The 19569-nt window shown below is 39.3% G+C and overlaps 1 protein-coding gene across 1 annotated transcript in view; it reads right to left on the reverse strand.

Annotated features, from left to right (window-relative positions):
* Window positions 1-19569, reverse strand: part of LOC121877942 (protein grainyhead-like) — a 219989-nt gene that overhangs the window by 85712 nt on the left and 114708 nt on the right. The window contains exons 5-6 of the mRNA XM_042383915.1: window positions 18101-18255; window positions 16374-16409 (exon numbers count right to left, since the gene is read on the reverse strand). Of these exons, the coding sequence (XP_042239849.1) occupies window positions 16374-16409; window positions 18101-18255 (191 nt within the window). The remainder of the gene's footprint in view (window positions 1-16373; window positions 16410-18100; window positions 18256-19569) is intronic.

Below are 19569 nucleotides of genomic sequence, written 5' to 3' on the forward strand. Positions count from 1 at the left end.
TACGAAGGAAATAAATTAGGAGTTTGGATGCAAGGTGATAAGAGGACTCAGTTCCCTGTATTACCTTGATCGCGTTAACCTACAGGTGAGGGGAGCACTAGACACCAGCCACCTGATTCCTCACACCACACATCCTCTGACTGGTGGTAATAATGGAATTCCATTTTGGTGTCAAGGTTTAGATCAGAAGCCTTACTAATATTCTAAATAAATGAGGAACTTTTTTAAAACTTGAGGGATAAAATTCCAATAATAATTTTTTTGATAAACAGGAAGACAAAAACCATTTTAAATAGAACACAAACAAAAATATTAAAGTTTTGGTATAAAATAAAAAAATAAATCCGATAAAGACAAAATCATGGCATTGGTTTAACATGTAAAAAAATAAATCAAACTTTTATAAAACGAAAAAAAAAATCTTTAAGGTCAGGTGTAAATTCCTTTAAGAGTTAAATAAAATGGAGTAAGTAAGACTATAAACAAGAGAGACACAGCAGCCTTCAGGGACTCATCACCTTCACGTCTCAACACTCGAGGGTGAAGTAATATTGACGTGTTGTACCTGAGGATCCGTGTAGGGAGTGTGTTGTTGACGATGACGCTGACGATATGACTTCAGGAGCTCATAGTTGTAAGAGGTTGATGGAGTGTATAATAAAAGGAATATGTACAGGTAAACACTCACGCACACGCACACACACGCACACGCACACACACGCACACGCACACGCACATACACAGGTATTCCCCAAATATTGCAAGATAGCAACGAAGGCCAACTAAAGCAAGGAATAATTCTGTAATTCTGACAAGATTGGGCGAAGGGCAAGAGAATCCTAGAGGAGGAGGAGGAGGAGGAGGGGGAGGAGGAGGAGAAGGAGGAGGTGAAATAGAGCAGGTAGTGCAACGTCAGACATTTCCGAAGAAGGTTGTGAAGGAGACAGAATGACGTGAATGTTCTGAGGCAGGAGTGAGGTGAGAGGAGGCGGCCGGCTGTAGGAGTCATGCCCTGCCCTGGGAGGTGAAGCGGAGAGGAAAGAGGGTAATGGTCTTCTGCCAGACACTCCTGCAGAAGGCGGTGTGGGAGGTGTCGTGTGAGTGTCGTCGTGACGCAACACATCTTCCTTTCTCACGCCGCCTTGACATTTCCGAGTGTGTGTGTGTGTGTGAGTCTAAGGGAACAATACAGGCGAGGTGGAGCGTGTATCACCGCCGACGTCACGAGGTCATCTTACCCTTACACCCTGACATCCTCCTCCTTCCCTGATATTCTCCTACCTCCCTGACACACACTCTCTCTCTCTCTCTTCACTTCTTTTCCTCCTACCTCTCCAGCTCTCTTACACCCTCCGTCCCACTCCTTTAATCACTCACTCCCTCCCTCCACTTCCTCTTTCCCTCTACTCCTTCCCTCACTCCCCCTTCGTCTCAGGTTCTCCCCAGTTCTTTCCCAGTTTCCTCCTACATATCAAGTCTTGTTCTGTTCCAATTCTGTCACCTCTTGCGAGTTCCTTCATTGTTCAACTGGGGCAAAGAAAATCTCACCCAGTTTACTCGTCTGTTGCAAAATCTTCCACAGTTCTGAGAAATCGTGGGAGTTCTTACAAAGATCAACTGGTTAATGGTGGTTCTTCTCCTGTCAGTTCTACCTGCTGATAGAGCCTGATAGTTGAAGCATCTAATTGATTCATTAATTTATAAATGTGAAATATTGGTACAATGTAAATAAGTATTATCGATTATGTGTGAAAATTAGACCAATTTTTAAAATATTATGTAACATGCAGGTTATTAAGTTACATATATGTATATACTTAATACACACACTCACACTCACACACACACACACACACACACACACACACACACAATAACACCTCACTAATCATTACAGAAAGCACTACACTGCAACCCATATGTAAACAGTATAGAAGCCACGTGTTAACTAAAGGGACGAAATGTAAACAAAGTCGATTGAAAGGAGCGACCGAGGCAGCACATAAACAGAGGAGGAGGAGGAGGGGTTACACGTTGTTTGCCATGATCTATGACCGCAAACAGTGGCAAACAGTGGCGAAAACTAAGGACTTTATACGGATTGTATGTCGTCGCTCTCTCTCTCTCTCTCTCTCTATTCGTCAGCACGCAAGTATCCATTTAACCTACACTGGCAGGCCTCGGAGGTGATCCACGCCTCAGGGAAGACCCACACGATCCCGTATATGGGCGGTGACGGTATCAGGCTCGTTTTTCGTGGCCCTCTGACAGGCTAGGGTGGGCATAGAGGAGGAGGAGGAGGAGGAGGAGGAGGAGGAGGGGGAGGAGGAGGAGGAGGAGGAGGAGGAGGAGGAGGAGGAGGAGGAAGGAAGGCACAATGGATGTAAGACTGCGCAGGAGAGAACCGTATTGTGGGAAAGACCTGAAGGGTGAGAAGGGTGTGTACTGTTACTGGCCCCGTCACTCGGTCTATTAAGGGGGCGAGAGTGTGGGAAAACCGTCTCCATACACGTTCTGCAACCATCACGCTGGAGAATGGCAGGTCATGATCTTAGAGAAAAATTATATGGGTGAGTGTACAACGCCCTGAGAGATTGATAAAGGGGCTCATTAATAACAGGTGTGTATAGGTTGACAAGACAGGGGAGTAAAAAGACAGGTAAGAACCCCCCCCCCCCCCACCTCCTCTTCCTCCACCCCCCCCCCTCCACCCACCTTCCCATTCCAGAACATAATACTTTTGTCATGACCTGGAACTTACGGTAATAAAACCACATACAGGTGAGAGTGATGCATCGTGATTACCTGAGGACAATTTACTGGTTTGTTGAGTATTATTTTTTTTTTTTATTTGATGGGAGATTGACTATGATTTGCCAGCTGTCATGTCGGAATATTTGATGCTGTGGTTAAGGGTTTTGCTCTCGGGACAGAAGAGTATTGAGGGAAGGGTTTTATTGTGTGTACGTCTCCACAACCTAACCTAACCCCCTAAAATTTACCATGAAGTTTAATAATAATAATAATAATGATAATAATAATAATAATAATAATCCTACTGCAACCATCAACAACAACAATAACAAAAAACAAAAACAAACACTAATAACAATAAAAAACACACAAAGCAAAAACAAACACCTCAAAACAAGTAACAGTATCACAAAAAAGCAAATACTGAAATACACATACCATAAAAAAAACACCTTTGAAAATTGAACCACCTTAACATGTTTGAAATCCCACTCAGTCATTGCCTAGTAAGATCCAATTTCACACTTGATTATAGCGTTGGTGGTACTGTTACTTTGTCTGGTCCTATTAAAGTGTTCTAAACCTAGAGTAGAGCTTTAAACTAGGGCTCTAAACTTACACTGGGGCTCTATATCTATAATGGAAAGTTCTATAGTGGGCGTACACACATACATACACATTTGGACACATGCACACACACACACACACACACACACACACACACACACACACACACACACACACACACACACACACACACACACACACATAAATAACCAATTTTTTCCCAATGATAATTTTTTTTCTACACATCCGAAGTTAAATTACCACGATGAAGTGAACCAAAGAACAATGTTAATATTAACCTTACACTGGAGTTAACCCTTTCCTGTACACTTACATAAAGAACCATAGCTTTTAAGTCGTCAATATTTTTTTCTAAATCCCAAACTGACTTACAACGACAAAATTAGACAATAAACTACATAATTATTAACTTTTTATTGGATGTTATCATTTCCTGAACACCTACATATAGACTACATATATACTACATATTCTTACAGTATGGTGAAGAAGCACACTTGCCAGTCGAAATTGTAACTGGATGTGTTTAGTATTTATAATAACAGAGAACTGTACATGACTGGCAATTTTGTGAGTGGGGGGGGAGGTGGTGAGGGGGAAGGAGGGAAGAGGAGGAGGCAGGAGGGGAGAGGAGGAGGGATGTAGAGAGAAGGAAAATGGAGGGAGGAGGGAGGATGATGATGAGGAGGAGAAGGGAGGATAAGGCGGAAGGTGGTTAAGAAGAGGAGGAATGTGGGTGAAGAAGGGTGAAGGAGGGGGAAATGAAGGAGAGTCGAAAAGGGGGGAGGAGGGTTAAGGAGAGGTAAGAAAGAAAGAGGGAAAAGGAGGAAGGGCAATAATGAGATCTTCCTGACGCAAAAAAAATTGATCCAAAACTCTAAAAAGATTATCATTAACCACGTACTTGAAGTCCTGAGTCTCAAAGGATCGTAATATTAAAAAAAAAAAAAAAACTCCTATCGTAAAGTGGTAATCTGAAAACAATTCCAACTTGTCTCACTCAACCCACAGCACAAACACATCGCTCACAAAATATTCACCGAAATGACCAACTGTGAGAGTCTACATTAGCTAGATAAACGCGCTGACACAAAACAAAAACATGAACGTGCAATTCTCAAAGTTGAATCCGGATCGTGGGTGCTCGCGAAGGAAGACAGGAATAAGAAGAAAGATGAAAGAAGGCAGGGAGAAAGAAAGAAGAAGAAGGAAAGAAGAAGGAAGAAGAAGGCAGAAACAAGACGTAGAAAACGAAAACGAAGAAGAGGAAGAAAGAAAACGAAAAAAAAAGAATAAAAATAAAAATTACCATAAACTAAGACAAGAGAAGGAGGAGAAGGAGGATAAGAAGGAGAAGAAGAAGTGGGAGGAGAAGCGAGTCAAGGGTGTAGACTAAAACGTTCTCCCGTGCTGCTCCACAACAAGTGCCAAATTATACCTCCAGTCAGACCCCACTTACTGGCTAACGCGTCTTCAAAGCTTAATATATTGGGAACAGCACGCAGGCAAACACCCACCTTATGATATAATTAACCTAGGTCAAGATGGATACTTTTAGATGCATAAATTCACCAAGACCTTTATCGATAAGAACCATCTGAGGTTGGAGAGAAAAGTGAGTCTTAGTGAGCCTTTTTCGACACTTGGGAGGATAGGCTAGTGATGTAAGGAGAGAGAGAGAGAGAGAGAGAGAGAGAGAGAGTTAAGCTAGTGAAGGGTGGTGACACAAACTACCGCGACCTTCCCTCCTTTCGACATCTTCACTACTGGCGACAAGCGGAGAGGCCACCAGTTCCCCCAGCAGGAGACCGGCCGCCCCTAAAATGAGGAACCACCGCAACTATCACCGCAACAACCCGCCGCAGCAGGTGTGTAAGGTGGGGTGTGGGTCGCGTAAAATAGACTGGATCCTAAGTGAAAGGTGTGGGGAATTTAATACAAGAACCGCCGGATAAAAATAAGTAAAAATTGGGGTTAAATTTTTAAGGTTTTCATAAAATTGGCACCCAGAAAAATAACATTGTGGTTATTTATTTATTTATTTATTTATTTGGGTTGAAGACTTCAGGTTTTTAATAAAATTGACGTTGTGGAAAAAATAAACCGAATTCTGAGATAATTATTTCTGTGGTTTTAATAAAATAAGCGCCTCAGAAAATAAGCGAATTTTAAAATAAAATTAGTAGCGTTTTAAGTGTTGTATAAAATGTGACTTATAGTAAAATAGGAGAAGTCTTTGGGGTCGAATAAAATAGGAAAAATTGGCGCGAAATTCAAAGAGTATTTGGTATAAAATAGAATTTGGCGTAAAATTCGAACTTTTTAAAATAAATAGGTAAGCCTTGTAGTAAAAAGTCTTTGTGTTTAGTAAAATATCCACCACATAAAATGGACAAGACTTGGAGGAAAATTACCAAAGTTTCTGTTAAATTAAGCGACTCGAATAATAAACAAAATCTGGAATAAAAATCCAACTGGAGAATAAAATAAATACGACTTAAAATAAGCAAAACGTCGGAGTAAAGTCAGTAGAGTTTGTAATACAATAGAAAGTAAATAAAGCAGAGTTTCATATACAGTAGAGTTAATGTTGTGATGTATTACTGCGCTTCAGCAATAGGGTCTTTCAAGCACACATCCTAGTTTAACAAATACTGCGCATGAACGACTGATATCTTGAAGCGCATATTTTAAGTCAACAAATACTGCGCTTCTACGACTGATATCTTCAAGCGCACATTCTAAGTCAACAAACACTGCGCTTTAACAACTATTATCTTTATTATCATAGAAAGATACAATCCATCTCTCTGTTTTTTTTTAAAGTACTTCTGGGTCCGAAAATTTCCACGATAGGTTAAGAACTCGTGATAATGATAAAGGTTTAGACCAACTCGACCTGACGACTCCAGGTAAAAATAGTTGGATTTGGGTCATGTTTACCTGTGGGATATATTGGACAGGTGAAGGACGTAAAAATGTACAACTGAGAAATGTTCTTGGACGTTTGGGACTTATTCTTGAGATCGAGGGACTTTCAGGGACGCTTTTGACTTGCTAATATGATCAAGGGACTTTTAGGGACGCCTTGGACTTGTTTACATGATCGAGGGAAGTTTAGGACATGATAAAAAACCGTCCTGGACTTGATTTTATGTTTATCGGGATTTTACTGGACGTTTTCCTGCGTAAAATTGTCTCTTTTCAAACTTTCTATGTTTCGGAGAGAGAGAGAGAGAGAGAGAGAGAGAGAGAGAGAGAGAGAGAGAGAGAGAGACCTGTGTGTTAGGAGGGAGACGCCAGTGGTAATTATAACAGCAGGTGGGAGGATAACCCGAGCCGCGCCACGCCCTCTCAGACATATAATTAACCAGTGTTGTATCTTAGGAGAATATATGAACCGTTAGCGTATATATACAGTAAACATGTTAGGACATTATTCATCCATTGTAGGAAGCATGGAATGTGGCGGCCGAGTGGATAGAACGTTTGTCCCCAGTTCTAAGGGTCTATGGTTCGATTCTGGGGCTCTTTCAGTCCATCCAATTTTACTTTACACGTCGATGGAACCCACTTTCACTTTTTTTAAACGTAGGAAGGAATAATTACAGGTTCAAGTTGAGAAAAAAGGATTTATAATTTAAGAAATGAAAAAAAAAATGTAAAAAAAAAAAAATCAAGAATTTAAACTCGGAAACTGCTAAAACAAGGTCACTAATATCTGGTTAACTCCTGTCACTACTCACTACCCAAACAACCATTAACCATCATTCGTAAGTCGGTGTCATTCACTCTCATGGATTCTAGTATAATGATTTACTTTCCTAACATCAATACGACATCAATAGGACATCGTACACAAGTTGGGGGAACTTCTGCGTACATGGAAGATCATCCTTGTGTGTAATAAAGGAAAATAGAAAGCGATTGCCAGTGAACGCAAATAGAAACAGACTGCTAGTGTACGCAAATAGAAACAGACTGCTAGTGTACGCAAATAGAAACAGACTGCCAGTGTACGCAAATAGAAACAGACTGCTAGTGTACGCAAATAGAAACAGACTGCCAGTGTACGCAAATAGAAACAGACTGCCAGTGTACGCAAATAGAATCAGACCGCCAGTGTACGCAAATAGAAACAGACTGCCAGTGTACGCAAATAGAAACAGACTGCTAGTGTACGCAAATAGAAACAGGCTGCTAGTGTACGCAAATAGAAACAGACTGCCAGTGTACGCAAATAGAAACAGACTGCCAGTGTACGCAAATAGAATCAGACCGCCAGTGTACGCAAATGTGAAAGACACTGCCGCCTTTGTATAACTAAGGGAACGCAGAGGAACGTTCGTGTAGTGGAGGGCAGAGGGCAGTGTCGCCTTCCACACTCCAAAGATTCATTTGCTGTTTTTTCTTCTCTACTTTAACTGTATATAAGATAACACATCTAGAGAACCTCGGTGAGATATTTCCACATTGTTTTGGATTTTTTTCCTTCCGAGGCAACTTTTAAGTGCGATAGTTAGATGGTTGGAGAGTATTCATTAGGAGGTGAATTGACCGTATGAACTATGAGAATGTATCTTTGTACTTAGGCTGGAGTGAACGACCACTATGAGCATTCTAGCGTCTCTAGTTAGGGGTGAGAATTGTATGTACGAACCTTTCAGAATTCATCTTTGCGCCGATGCTTAAGTGAACCAATTAAATGCGATTCTCACGTCTCCACTTACGGGGAAAAAATCCAAGTACGAACCGTTGAGAATACGACTGAGAGGAGGAGTTCCAGCCAACGTCTTGGTTGCACCGTTGCTCGCGGCCGCGGGTTTCGATTCTTATCTGAACTTTTATGGGGCTGGAACACCGTAGCCCAGGGCTCCGTCGGTAGCCTCGCCCCTCAGCTAAGAGTAGCCCAGTGCACCGGCTGAACAAAGCACTTGTTTTGTGTTCACCGACGCAACCACTTTTTGGCACTTAAGGATACGCTGAGAGGAGCCGCAGCCAGACATACAAACGATTCAATGGGTTACTTTTATCTCCTTACTCGTACTAAGTAAACCTATCTCCTTAACATCAGACTCACTCACACATAATAGGTTAATATTATCCTCACGCTGGCATTAAGTTAACGTATCTCATTAAGCTTGAGTGTAAAAGTAATGCTAATGTGGTTGTAAAGTTCTTGTTAGTAAGTTTTAAGTCCGACAGTTAGACGTGTTCTTTACATTTCCATAACGAAGAAAATTAAACGTAGGAACTTTTACTAATCAAAGACCTGGTCGATGGTTCTTACCAGCTACCCAACAGTTACTGAATAAAACCATTAATTAATTCTTGCTACCGAACCACTAGACACTTAAACAGATTTATTACCAAGATTAAAACAAACTACCAATTCCTTTAGATGAACTACCAAACAGAAGAACTTTTGGCGTGTGATGAATAAATATGAATCAGTCACTTAAAAAAATATATGTTACTATTGCACTTCATTTATGGCAGCGACCAACACACTCCCTAGCAAACAAACACCGGCCAACACACTCCACAGCAAACAAACACCGGCCAACACACTCCCTAGCAAACAAACACCGACCAACACACTCCCTAGCAAACAAACACCGACCAAAACACTTCCTAGCAAAGCAAACAAGGTAAACATATCTGTATGTTTACTTCTATTGTAGCCTTGAACTTGAGGGTCGCTTCTTGAGGGTGAAAAATATGCCCAGGCAAGAAACTACGAGCGATTATCCTCAACTTGCGGAAATATCTAAGAACATAACGATTATATTAATGGACATCCATCTTTATCTATCATATTAGTTGAGAGAGAGAGAGAGAGAGAGAGAGAGAGAGAGAGAGAGAGAGAGAGAGAGAGAGAGAGAGAGAGAGAGACCAGTAGCTCTCTCCCTCCCGCCAGCACCAAGGTATGACCGGCCCACTCCTCACTAGCGACAAGTCCTTATATTTATGGATTTTATGCGGAGTGGAGGAGGCTTAAGGGGCTAGGGAGGGAGGGAGGGGGAGAGGAACGGAGGGAAAAGGGTTGTATTTTTGGTAATATTCAGGGGTCGAATGCGGATGAGAGAGAGAGAGAGACAGAGAGAGAGAGATAGAGAGAGAGCGAGATACACTCCCAGAACACAGCTCCCCAAAGTGCCTCACATCCCCTTACCCCTCACCCCCCTCCACACCAGGAATTTTGGCGCTGTCATCTTTGAAAATTAACATCTTAAAGACATATAAAACTTTACAGGTACAATTCTATCACCCGCAGGAAGTGATTATCATGACGAATGGACGTGGTTGTGAGGCCGAGTAGAGGAAATGGGTTTGAATTCCCTTCCAATGTTCAACTGGATAGACACAAAAAGGTAAGACGAGGAACAAATGTTTTAATATAAGCAGTCTAGTTAATTGGTACATCAGGTAAATGGATGAGAAAGAGAGACTCGTTTTCTTGGTGGAAATTTCTGTTAGTTGGATCCAATATATATGTGTGTGTGTGTGTGTGTGTGTGTGTGTGTGTGTGTGTGTGTGTGGGTGAGACTCGCCTGTGTGTCTTAGAATAAAAGGTTGGCGGGTGATGTAAAAAGAAAAAAAACAGGTAAATTGACAGGTAAATTAATTAACGAATAAAAATAAATAATCTATCTAACATAATCCATTTGAAACAAGATAGAGGTGGAACGGCGGTACAGTGATACAGGTACGTCAATACATTGGTACAGTGGTGACAGACAGGCACACACACACACACACACACACACACACACACACACACACGACGGAGCGCAGAGGTGGCTTTTACCTTAACTTGTTACACGAGACCAGAATAAACTTCTTCCCTTATGAATTACGCAAAAGACACGATGCTGTTTTTTGTGTGACTTCTTCAGCGACTTGGTGAGGGTAATTGTGATAATGAGGAAGGGGCGGGAGGAGGGAGGTGGGGTGGGGGTAAGGAAGAGGAAAGAGTGAGGGGAGGTGGGATGGGGGTGGGATAGGGCTGGTGAAAGGAGGGAGTGAGGGGAGGTGGGGAAGTGATAGGGAGGTGTTGAGGATATGGGTGTGGGGAAGTGGGGGGAGGTGGGGAGTAAGGAGGAAGAGAAGGAAGGGAGTGAGCAGAGGTAAAGTAGAGTGGAAGGGGTAAAGAAGGTAAGGTAGATATCATTGAGGTGAACAAAAAGAATTATCGTAACATCCGCTTTGGTTTTTCTCATTTCAATTCGAGGTGTGTGTGTGTGTGTGTGTGTGTGTGTGTGTGTGTGTGTGTGTGTGTTGTGTGTGTGTTATGTATAAGAAATAGAGTAAGAAATCAGTACATTCGCCTCTCTGAATTCCTTAACGCTGAATCTATCGGTCGTGAGAGGTCGCAGGTGATTCACACACACACACACACACACACACACACACACACACACATATGTACGGTTTATGTTACTGTTCGAACGGATTCCTCATCAACGTCTATGGGCTCCATTCTCATCAAGAGAGGTTCCATGCCCTTTCCGTCACTGCCTCTGCCGTCATTGCCTCTGCCGCCACTGCCTCTGCCGTCACTGCCTAAGCCGCCACAGGATACAGGTACAATACATTCATTATTACTACTCTATTAAGTTTCATTATAAAAGAACATCTGTGGCGACATATTGAGATAAAATCCTCATTATATGGTACTGAGAGAGAGAGAGAGAGAGAGAGAGAGAGAGAGAGAGAGAGAGATAATTACAAAGCACTGAGATATAAAGAGAAACAGAGGCACAGATACCGTCTCTCCCTTTCCTTTTTTTTAACGAGATCCATTCATGAATTTCCACACCCGAAGAACGTCCAAGATCCATCGGGAGAAGAACGACCTACAAGTCCAAGAGGCCACTAAGGATCATATCACCTATTATCTAAGCCACCATCATCGACCATCTACCACTATGACATCTTAGCCTCCTCCTGCCTCAAGCCACAGGTTTATGGCCCACAAAAATGCCATACGGAAGCTGCCGGCCATCTTGAAATTCATCTTAACGACTGTTTTGGTAGGGAGAGATTTTTTTTTTTACTGTGTTCGCCGAGTTATAAAAACAGAATCAAGTTTCGCTCATTCTTTCGGTGGAATTCCTGATCATGAATTTTTAATGTGTCTTAGGGACGCCGCCAGACAGCAGCTGAGGGGGTTGTGTTGTGGTTCACCTTCATCTTGAGAGAATGTAAACACAGTCATCAACTACCAACGCTTCTGTTTTTGTTCACCTTGAAAATACAAACAAACAAACAAGGGAACAAACAAATATTTCAATTACGAAACAAAACAGAGTACAAGCAACTATATACATCACGAGCTTTTATTTTGTTTATCTTGAAAACAAAACAAACAAACCAGTTCACTGAATATCAAAGACCATTTTTCTCGTATTGTTTATCTTTTTGATGATGTAAACAAAACCCCAAATAAGGGACTGGATAATCAGAAGTAGTCATAGCTGCTTTAGTGCTGCAGTGATTGTATACATGGCAGCTTGACTAAGGGATGTGCTTGAAAAACAAAAAAAATTCCAATACTCGTAAAAATTCATTTCAGTCAATGACAAATGGCAGGTATGGGGGTGAAAATTATTATTGTATCTAATATGAGTACTATTAGTGTCGTCATTATTATTATTATTCGCTGTTATCATCATCATCGTCATTATTATTATTATTGTTGTTGTTGTTGTTGTTGTTGTTGTTGTTGTTGTTATTATTATTATTATTTCTCCTCCGCTTCCCTGATCTCTTTCATTCCCCCTTCCTATCCCCCCCCTTTCCCTTCCCCTCCCCTCCCGTCCCCTCTCCTCCATTTACCATAAAGGTCTGGTTAGGTAACAAGAAGTCACCCTGTGTGAGACATTACGTACACAGTCGCTACGTCACGTGGCGGGGCGAGTGTACACACCTAGGATGAAATGCTGAGTGACTGACTACTATGGCTGAGTCAGAAGAGTCATTGACCAGATCATGATTTAATTTACTCTGTGAGTCAGTGAGTCATAAAGAGATTAGATTTTATTTCCATCTCTGGACTGGGGGCCTAATTAGGATTGGGGCCTATAAAGACTGGGGCCTCTTATAATGCGGTTTCTCCCTACATTCATGTCTCAATAAACACTATGCCACCTTCTCTTCCTTACTGAGAGAGAGAGAGAGAGAGAGAGAGAGAGAGAGAGAGATCTACCTGGCGGGCAGCTTTGATCCGCACCTCGGTTACACTACGATAAATCTTGATTAAAGGAGGAGTTTTGGTAGGTGTGTCTCCAGCCTCCAGAATGGCAGTAGACTGTAAGAAAATTTACACAGTATTGGGGTGTCCTCCGTTCGTTCGTCCGTTCACAGCTGATTACTGGACGTTCACAAATGATTACTGGACGTTCACAGATGATTACTGAACGTTCACAGTTAATTATTGGACGTTCACAGCTGATTATTCGATGTTTACAGCTGATTATTTGATGTTTACAGCTGATAATTCGATGTTTACAGCTGATAATTCGATGTTTACAGCGGATTGTATTATTGGGCGTTCAGAACTGATTATAGGACGTTCCAGGTTATTTATTGAAGGTTCACAGCTGATTAATGAACGTTCACAGCTGAATATTTGATGTTTACAGCTGATTATTGGACGTTCATTGCACTGAGTCCAACAATACCGTTAAGAGACACCAGATTCTACATCATGAGTCCATCAATACCGTTAACAGACAACAGATTCTACATTGCAAGTCTAACCAGGAATCTGGACAGGTTCAAGTCGGTTTTTACTCGAGACAGAGACCGTAACGCAATGGGTTTTTTTTTATACTCCAAGTCAACTGATAGTGGCACCTGAGGGGGGCCAGTGATGACCTACACACACACACACACACACACACACACACACACACACACACACATACACACACACGGTCAATGTTTAATTAAAAATCTCATTCATTTGTTAGAATATTCAATGATGCGTTCAATCTGTTTTTGTTTCCCAGTTTTTGGATGTTTAAGTAGAACCTTTCAGGGTGGTGGCGTTACGAGTGATGAAGATAATTGTAAAATTTTTTCTTTTTCTTTTAAATGTTTTCATAATTTGGTCCCGAGACTCGATGGCAAATTTTTGAGACGTGATTGTTCGTTTTAGAGACAGTCTCGTTGGATAGTGAACGTGTTAGGGAAAGTTTCATTACATATTGACCGTCTTAGAGAGTCTCATTGCACCAAAAGTCCCAAATAGGAATTCTGCCTCAGATGGAATTTGACTGAACCTGCATCGTACAATGTCTTACGAGTTAATTCATCTCAAATGAGGGATAAAGAAAGTGCATTATGATGTGTGGTCAATGAGAACATTCCATTATCATTCTAAATGTAAAAAATACTTGTAATAACAGATAACAAGTGTGGTTATATTATGTAGAAAGATAACAAGTGTGGTTATATTATGTAGAACGATAACAAGTGTGGTAGTGGTTATATATTATGTAGAAAGATAACAATCATGGTAGTGGCTATATTATATAACGTATGAATAAGAGATGAGAAGTTATTAAATCAAGTCCTCTACACATTAATCACTAGTTATCATACAGTAATTAGATAACAGAGGCCACAGGAGTATAGTTTAAGCTCACCATCTCTCTTTTAATATTTTACAAACATAATATTCATAATTTATCTTTCATCAAGTGATCATTACGTCGACAACTTTTACAACGAAACATTAAAAAAAATAATCGAACAAATATTCTTATTTTATTAACGTTACCCATGAATGATTCCGTAAGACGAATCCGAAACGATGCATAATTTTCCTGAGGATATTCGGAAATAAATCGGTTAATTGAGAGTCTTATCTAATACATGTACTAAGAGAGAGAGAGAGAGAGAGAGAGAGAGAGAGAGAGAGAGAGAGAGAGAGAGAGAGAGAGAGAGACAAACACTGGACAGTACTACCAATTCGATACCAAACCAAACCTTAAACACATTTCTGCTATAAGTGAAACCTATCAAGGGATCTGGCAATAATTTTCAATTTTTATTCAATCTTGCAACATCGTTAAACTCAAGAGAAAGTAGACAACATATATACGAGTCTTTTTTTTTATATATATTTGTCAAATTTCTGTGGAGAATTGACCTTTAGGGAACTTAGTTTTATGATGAATAATTTAAATAAGGTTGTCGTTTGTTTTGACACTTCGGAAGATAAACACCGTCTTAATATCAATCACCTGGACATGAACCATTGAACCATTAATTAGAATCTTTTTACCTGTTGGGGAAATGAATCACCTGTTATTCTAGATCTTTAAAAAAAATATGGTTACCTTATTAATCTGTTTCCCCAAATTATCTAAAAGGTGAAAAATTTTATATGACCTCACCTGGGTTGGAATTATGAGTCGCAATAGTCGAAAGCTTCAGAGGTATTTCGTCTGATTCATTCTCGCTTCCTATGTTTCAAAGAGCGTTTCGTTGATTGCTTCACAAGAGGTCGATCTCTCACGTAATCCAACACAGTACTTAGTTATTTTCGTTTGTTATGTAGTAAAGGTTATGTAGTTAATACTTATCGTTCTTTACCTTAACCAATAAATTTTACCTTAACTAATTAATTTACATATATTGCAATACACCTGAGTGACGTTTAGCATTTCTTGAGGTTTAACTTCATTAACGTTATATTTTAATGATTATAACAAAATAATATTTCTCGAGTGAAGAAAAAAAATAATTCGTAGCCAAATGGTAATTGTTCTTCCTAAATATCACGTCTATTTCAATCATTTAGAGAGAGTAGGTGTTATAAATCTGGAAAATACACTCAAACACACATACCCACAGAGAGACAATACAATATACATAAAACCAGAACAGGTATTTATTTCCAGGTGTATGAGGCAATTGTATAAAACAAATAAAACAAATACAAACCTTAAATAATCCTTTCCACAATACACCAATAAATAACAACAATAATAACAAACACAAGAATACAGTTTTAAATTAATCATGCAAAACAACAACAATATCAATAACACAGACAATTTAAATTAATCATGCAAAGGCGAATAACACAAGCAAGCAAATACTAATTAGAAACATCTTACCTGTATACAAAAGCAACATGCACATAGCCAATCATCAACTACTAGGGAAGAAACAAAATTACCTCAACATGCAACATTAATCATCATCAATTCAGAGTAGGAATGGTAGAAGTAAACCAGGTAGAATAAGAGTGTGTTAAGGAGACATGGTTAGAGTATGGTAGAGTGTGTGTATAGAGAGAAGTGCGTTACGGATCATCCCGATTTTAGGCAATTATAATGGGAAAAAAAATTAACATGGGTAATATTTCCTCTGGTTAGGTTAAAATTGATGTTTTTATTCCACCAATGTTATTATATCATTTATCTTTGGTATATCTGGAGAACAAAATAACAGATGGAACTGAATATACGGGGGAGGAACAAAATTTATAGAATGGAACAAATATATACAGGGGAACAAAATATACAGGGGAACAAAATACTCGTATAAAGAGGGAACAAAATACTCGTATAAAGAGGGAACTGAATACCACTTTGATGTCTGTACAGCTAAAGGAGACGCTCATACTGAACGAGTGAAGCTTGAAAATAAAAGCTATTGAGTTCATCTTGTTCTTAGCTGTAGTTTTGTTTAATTTGTTTTTGTAATATAAGTTGAAAGTCGGGAAGAACATTTACAATCACTTGGTAGAATCGAAAAAAAAATGTGTTCGTTCAAAGTGTTAGAGTGTTAGACTGTGTTAGAACATTAGAACACGGTATTAGCACATCAGAATGGTGTTAGCACATCAGAACATGGTATTAGCACATCAGAACATGGTGTTAGCACATCAGAACACGGTGTTAGCATATTAAACCACTGAGTTAGCACATCAGAACAGTGTTAGCACATCAGAACACGGTGTTAGCTCAACATAAGAGAGAGAGAGGTGAGAGGGAGGTGTGGCTACTCACATCTTGGGAATGTGTATCTTGTCGTCTTCTGTATGTCTGGGGAAACAGGAGAACACACTGTGAGGAGATGAGCTCGACCGCTCTGGCACGTTTGGTCATTACACAGGAAAATTCTCAACACACAGCACATAATACATAAGTTCTCCCTACTATAGTACTCGTATATAACCTATCATGCTTACTACAGTTCTTGCTTAACTATGTGGTCAATTTCATAGTACTTTCTTAAATCTGACGTAAATTTTAGAGTACTTGCTTAAATCTGTGATAAATTTTACAACATTGACTTAAATCTGTCGTAAATTTTAGAGTACTTACTTAAATCTGTGATAGAATTCCACAGCACTTACTTAAATCTGTGGTGCAATATAAATAGTACTTAAATCAACTATGTGGTACTTCATATGCAAGTTACTTAAACCTTACTTAGGATTTACTTAATATATAACCTTGATATTCCATACCAATTACTTAAATGAAATATGCATTGTTTATATTACTTAGAAATTACTTAAATGTGATGAAAGATATAACAGTACTATATCAGTGGAGCCTCACATATAATAAGTTGACGAAAAGTGACTTAGAAATTACTGAAGTTAAGCACATGAGTAATTTATATTTCTTTATATACTAGTTAAGTGAATCTTGCTTAGGTGTTACTTAAGGTTAAATTGTGGTATATTTTATAGATATGCCTTAGTTATTTAAATTTTACCTATGAGTTAAATTTGACGTGTGTGTGTGTGTGTGTGTGTGTGTGTGTGTGTGTGTGTGTGATAGGTAAGATGACGCACCACAATCTGACGTAACATTTCAAGCTAATTTCTCCTATGCTTCTTATAACAAACCACGAGCGCATGCGTCTGGTACTCCCATGCGCTTCTTATCGTGTAACATAAGCAAATATTTCTATTCCTCAAGTATCATGCAAATACCTGGATTCTCAAAGGTTCATAGTGATTTTTTCCCCGTAATTACAGGTAGAAAATTAAAGGTAACTTAAGGTGAAAAATAAACTTAAGATTATTGGAAAAAAATTAACGTAAGTGATCTTTGTGAATCCAGAATTTATACTGTGTACTATACTATTTAATACAACTATCATCCTATAACTTTAACCTTTTAACTATAACTAGGAACCTATAGTTTTAAATCCCTCTATAAGGTACACCATCACTAATAATATTTCTATAAAAATCTATGGCTAAATGTTTCAATGTAGGTTATATTTTGGGGCTAATATTAAACATTCCAAAATATAGCCAAGAGGTGATATATTAACTAACTTTCTATATATCATGATGACCCATTTATAGTTTATATAATATTATGTGATTATATAAACATCACATATACATTTCTATATTTAAATAAACACATATACACCTTTTAATTCCTCTATATGTGTATCTGTTTCGAAATGTTTTAAATCAGTGTTAAATTATCTTCCTAAACAGCCCAGGTGACCCTAAACACAGCTCATGTGACCCCAAACACAGCTCAGGTGACCCCAAACACAGCTCAGGTGACCCCAAACACAGCTCAGGTGACCCCAAACACAGCTCAGGTGACCCCAAACACAGCTCAGGTGACCCCAAACACAGCTCAGGTGACCCCAAACACAGCTCAGGTGACCCCAAACACAGCTCAGGTGACCCCAAACACAGCTCAGGTGACCCCAAACACAGCTCAGGTGACCCCAAACACAGCTAAGGTTAACTTACATCTTGGGAATCTGGATCTTGTCTCCCTCCGAGTGCCTGGTGAAGTCATGCCAGGGTCGGGTGGGTCTCTGGGAGTTAGGTGAGGTGCCTGCTGGTGCCCTGAGGTCGGTGCCGATCAGAGACACAGGCTGGACGATCTCTTCATAGCCAAAGGTCTGTAGGAGAGAGAGAAGGGGTGGTGGTGAGTGATGGTGGTGAGTGGTGGTGGTGAGTGGTGGTGGTGAGTGGTGGTGGTGAGTGATGGTGGTGACTGGTGGCGGTGATGAGTGGTGAGAGCTGGGTATGGTGGTATTGGTGAGTGATGGTGGTGGTGAGTGGTGGTGGTGATTAATGGTGGTGGTGACGGTAAATGTTAAGACATGGTGAAAAATTAATTAAAGAAAAATATTTAATAATAGGGTAAGAAAATAAATTTATTGACCCCAAAAAACACACATTAATTTCGCGGTAAAAATGCAATTGAAAAGAAATATAGAATTTTTAGCTCATTATGATAAATATAAACAAAAGATATACATTCAGATGTCTTGAATAAAACTGCAACCTAACATAACCTAACGTAACCTAAACCAGATTGAAAAAAAAAATAAAAATTATGTCTTGGTGAAGGAAAAATAGGAACAAATAGATTCGTAGAAAGAAAATTAATAGTTAATATTCATAAAGGAAAATATTATTGAATATTTTGATACAAATTAAAGAATATTGTGGCCAAAAAGTTATTAATAATTTGGAAAAAATCGGTAAATAACTTGACAATTTTAATAATAATACTTTGAAATGTTTTGAAAAGAATAACTAACGAATACACTTTTAAAGGATAGAATAACAACGATAATTTTTTTTCACGTGACGAATATTAAAAAAAAAAATAGTAAAAACGAAGCTAAAAAAAAGGTGATAAATAAGATAGCAAGGAGAAGGAAAATACTGAAATCCTTGAGACATAAATTAAATAAATGAGGGAAGGAATTAAAGTCATGATAAGAGAAAAAATGAGAAACAGCTGACCTGGAAAATCAATAATGACCGGGAGAGGAGAGAATAAAGAATAAATATCACGAGAAGAAGAAAGAAGGGAAGAAAGACAGCAATAATGATCGAATGTAAAAGATGACATTCAATTTCATTCACGCATGGAAGGGTTTTTTTCTTTTATGGGATTGGAAGGCAGGATGGAAATGAATGAAGTGCTGGGGGTTAAGAGGCCAAGAATGAAGTGTTGAAGTGAAGGAACTGATGAAATGATTGAAGTGCTGAAGAAAAGCAGAGATGAATGAAACGATGAAGTGAATGAAATACTGAAATGAACGATGGGAAAGTTATGAATGAATGAATGAAGCAAGTAAGACAAGTATGAAAAAAAAGAAGAAAAGCAGAATTAATTCCTTGAATACGATGACTTAACCCTTTGAATACGATGACTTAACCCTTTCAAGTCACCTGTTCATCATTAGCACAAACGGTAT

Source organism: Homarus americanus, unplaced genomic scaffold, assembly GCF_018991925.1.
Source record: "Homarus americanus isolate GMGI-L3 unplaced genomic scaffold, GMGI_Hamer_2.0 scaffold48033, whole genome shotgun sequence".
NCBI classification, from domain to species: domain Eukaryota; kingdom Metazoa; phylum Arthropoda; class Malacostraca; order Decapoda; family Nephropidae; genus Homarus; species Homarus americanus.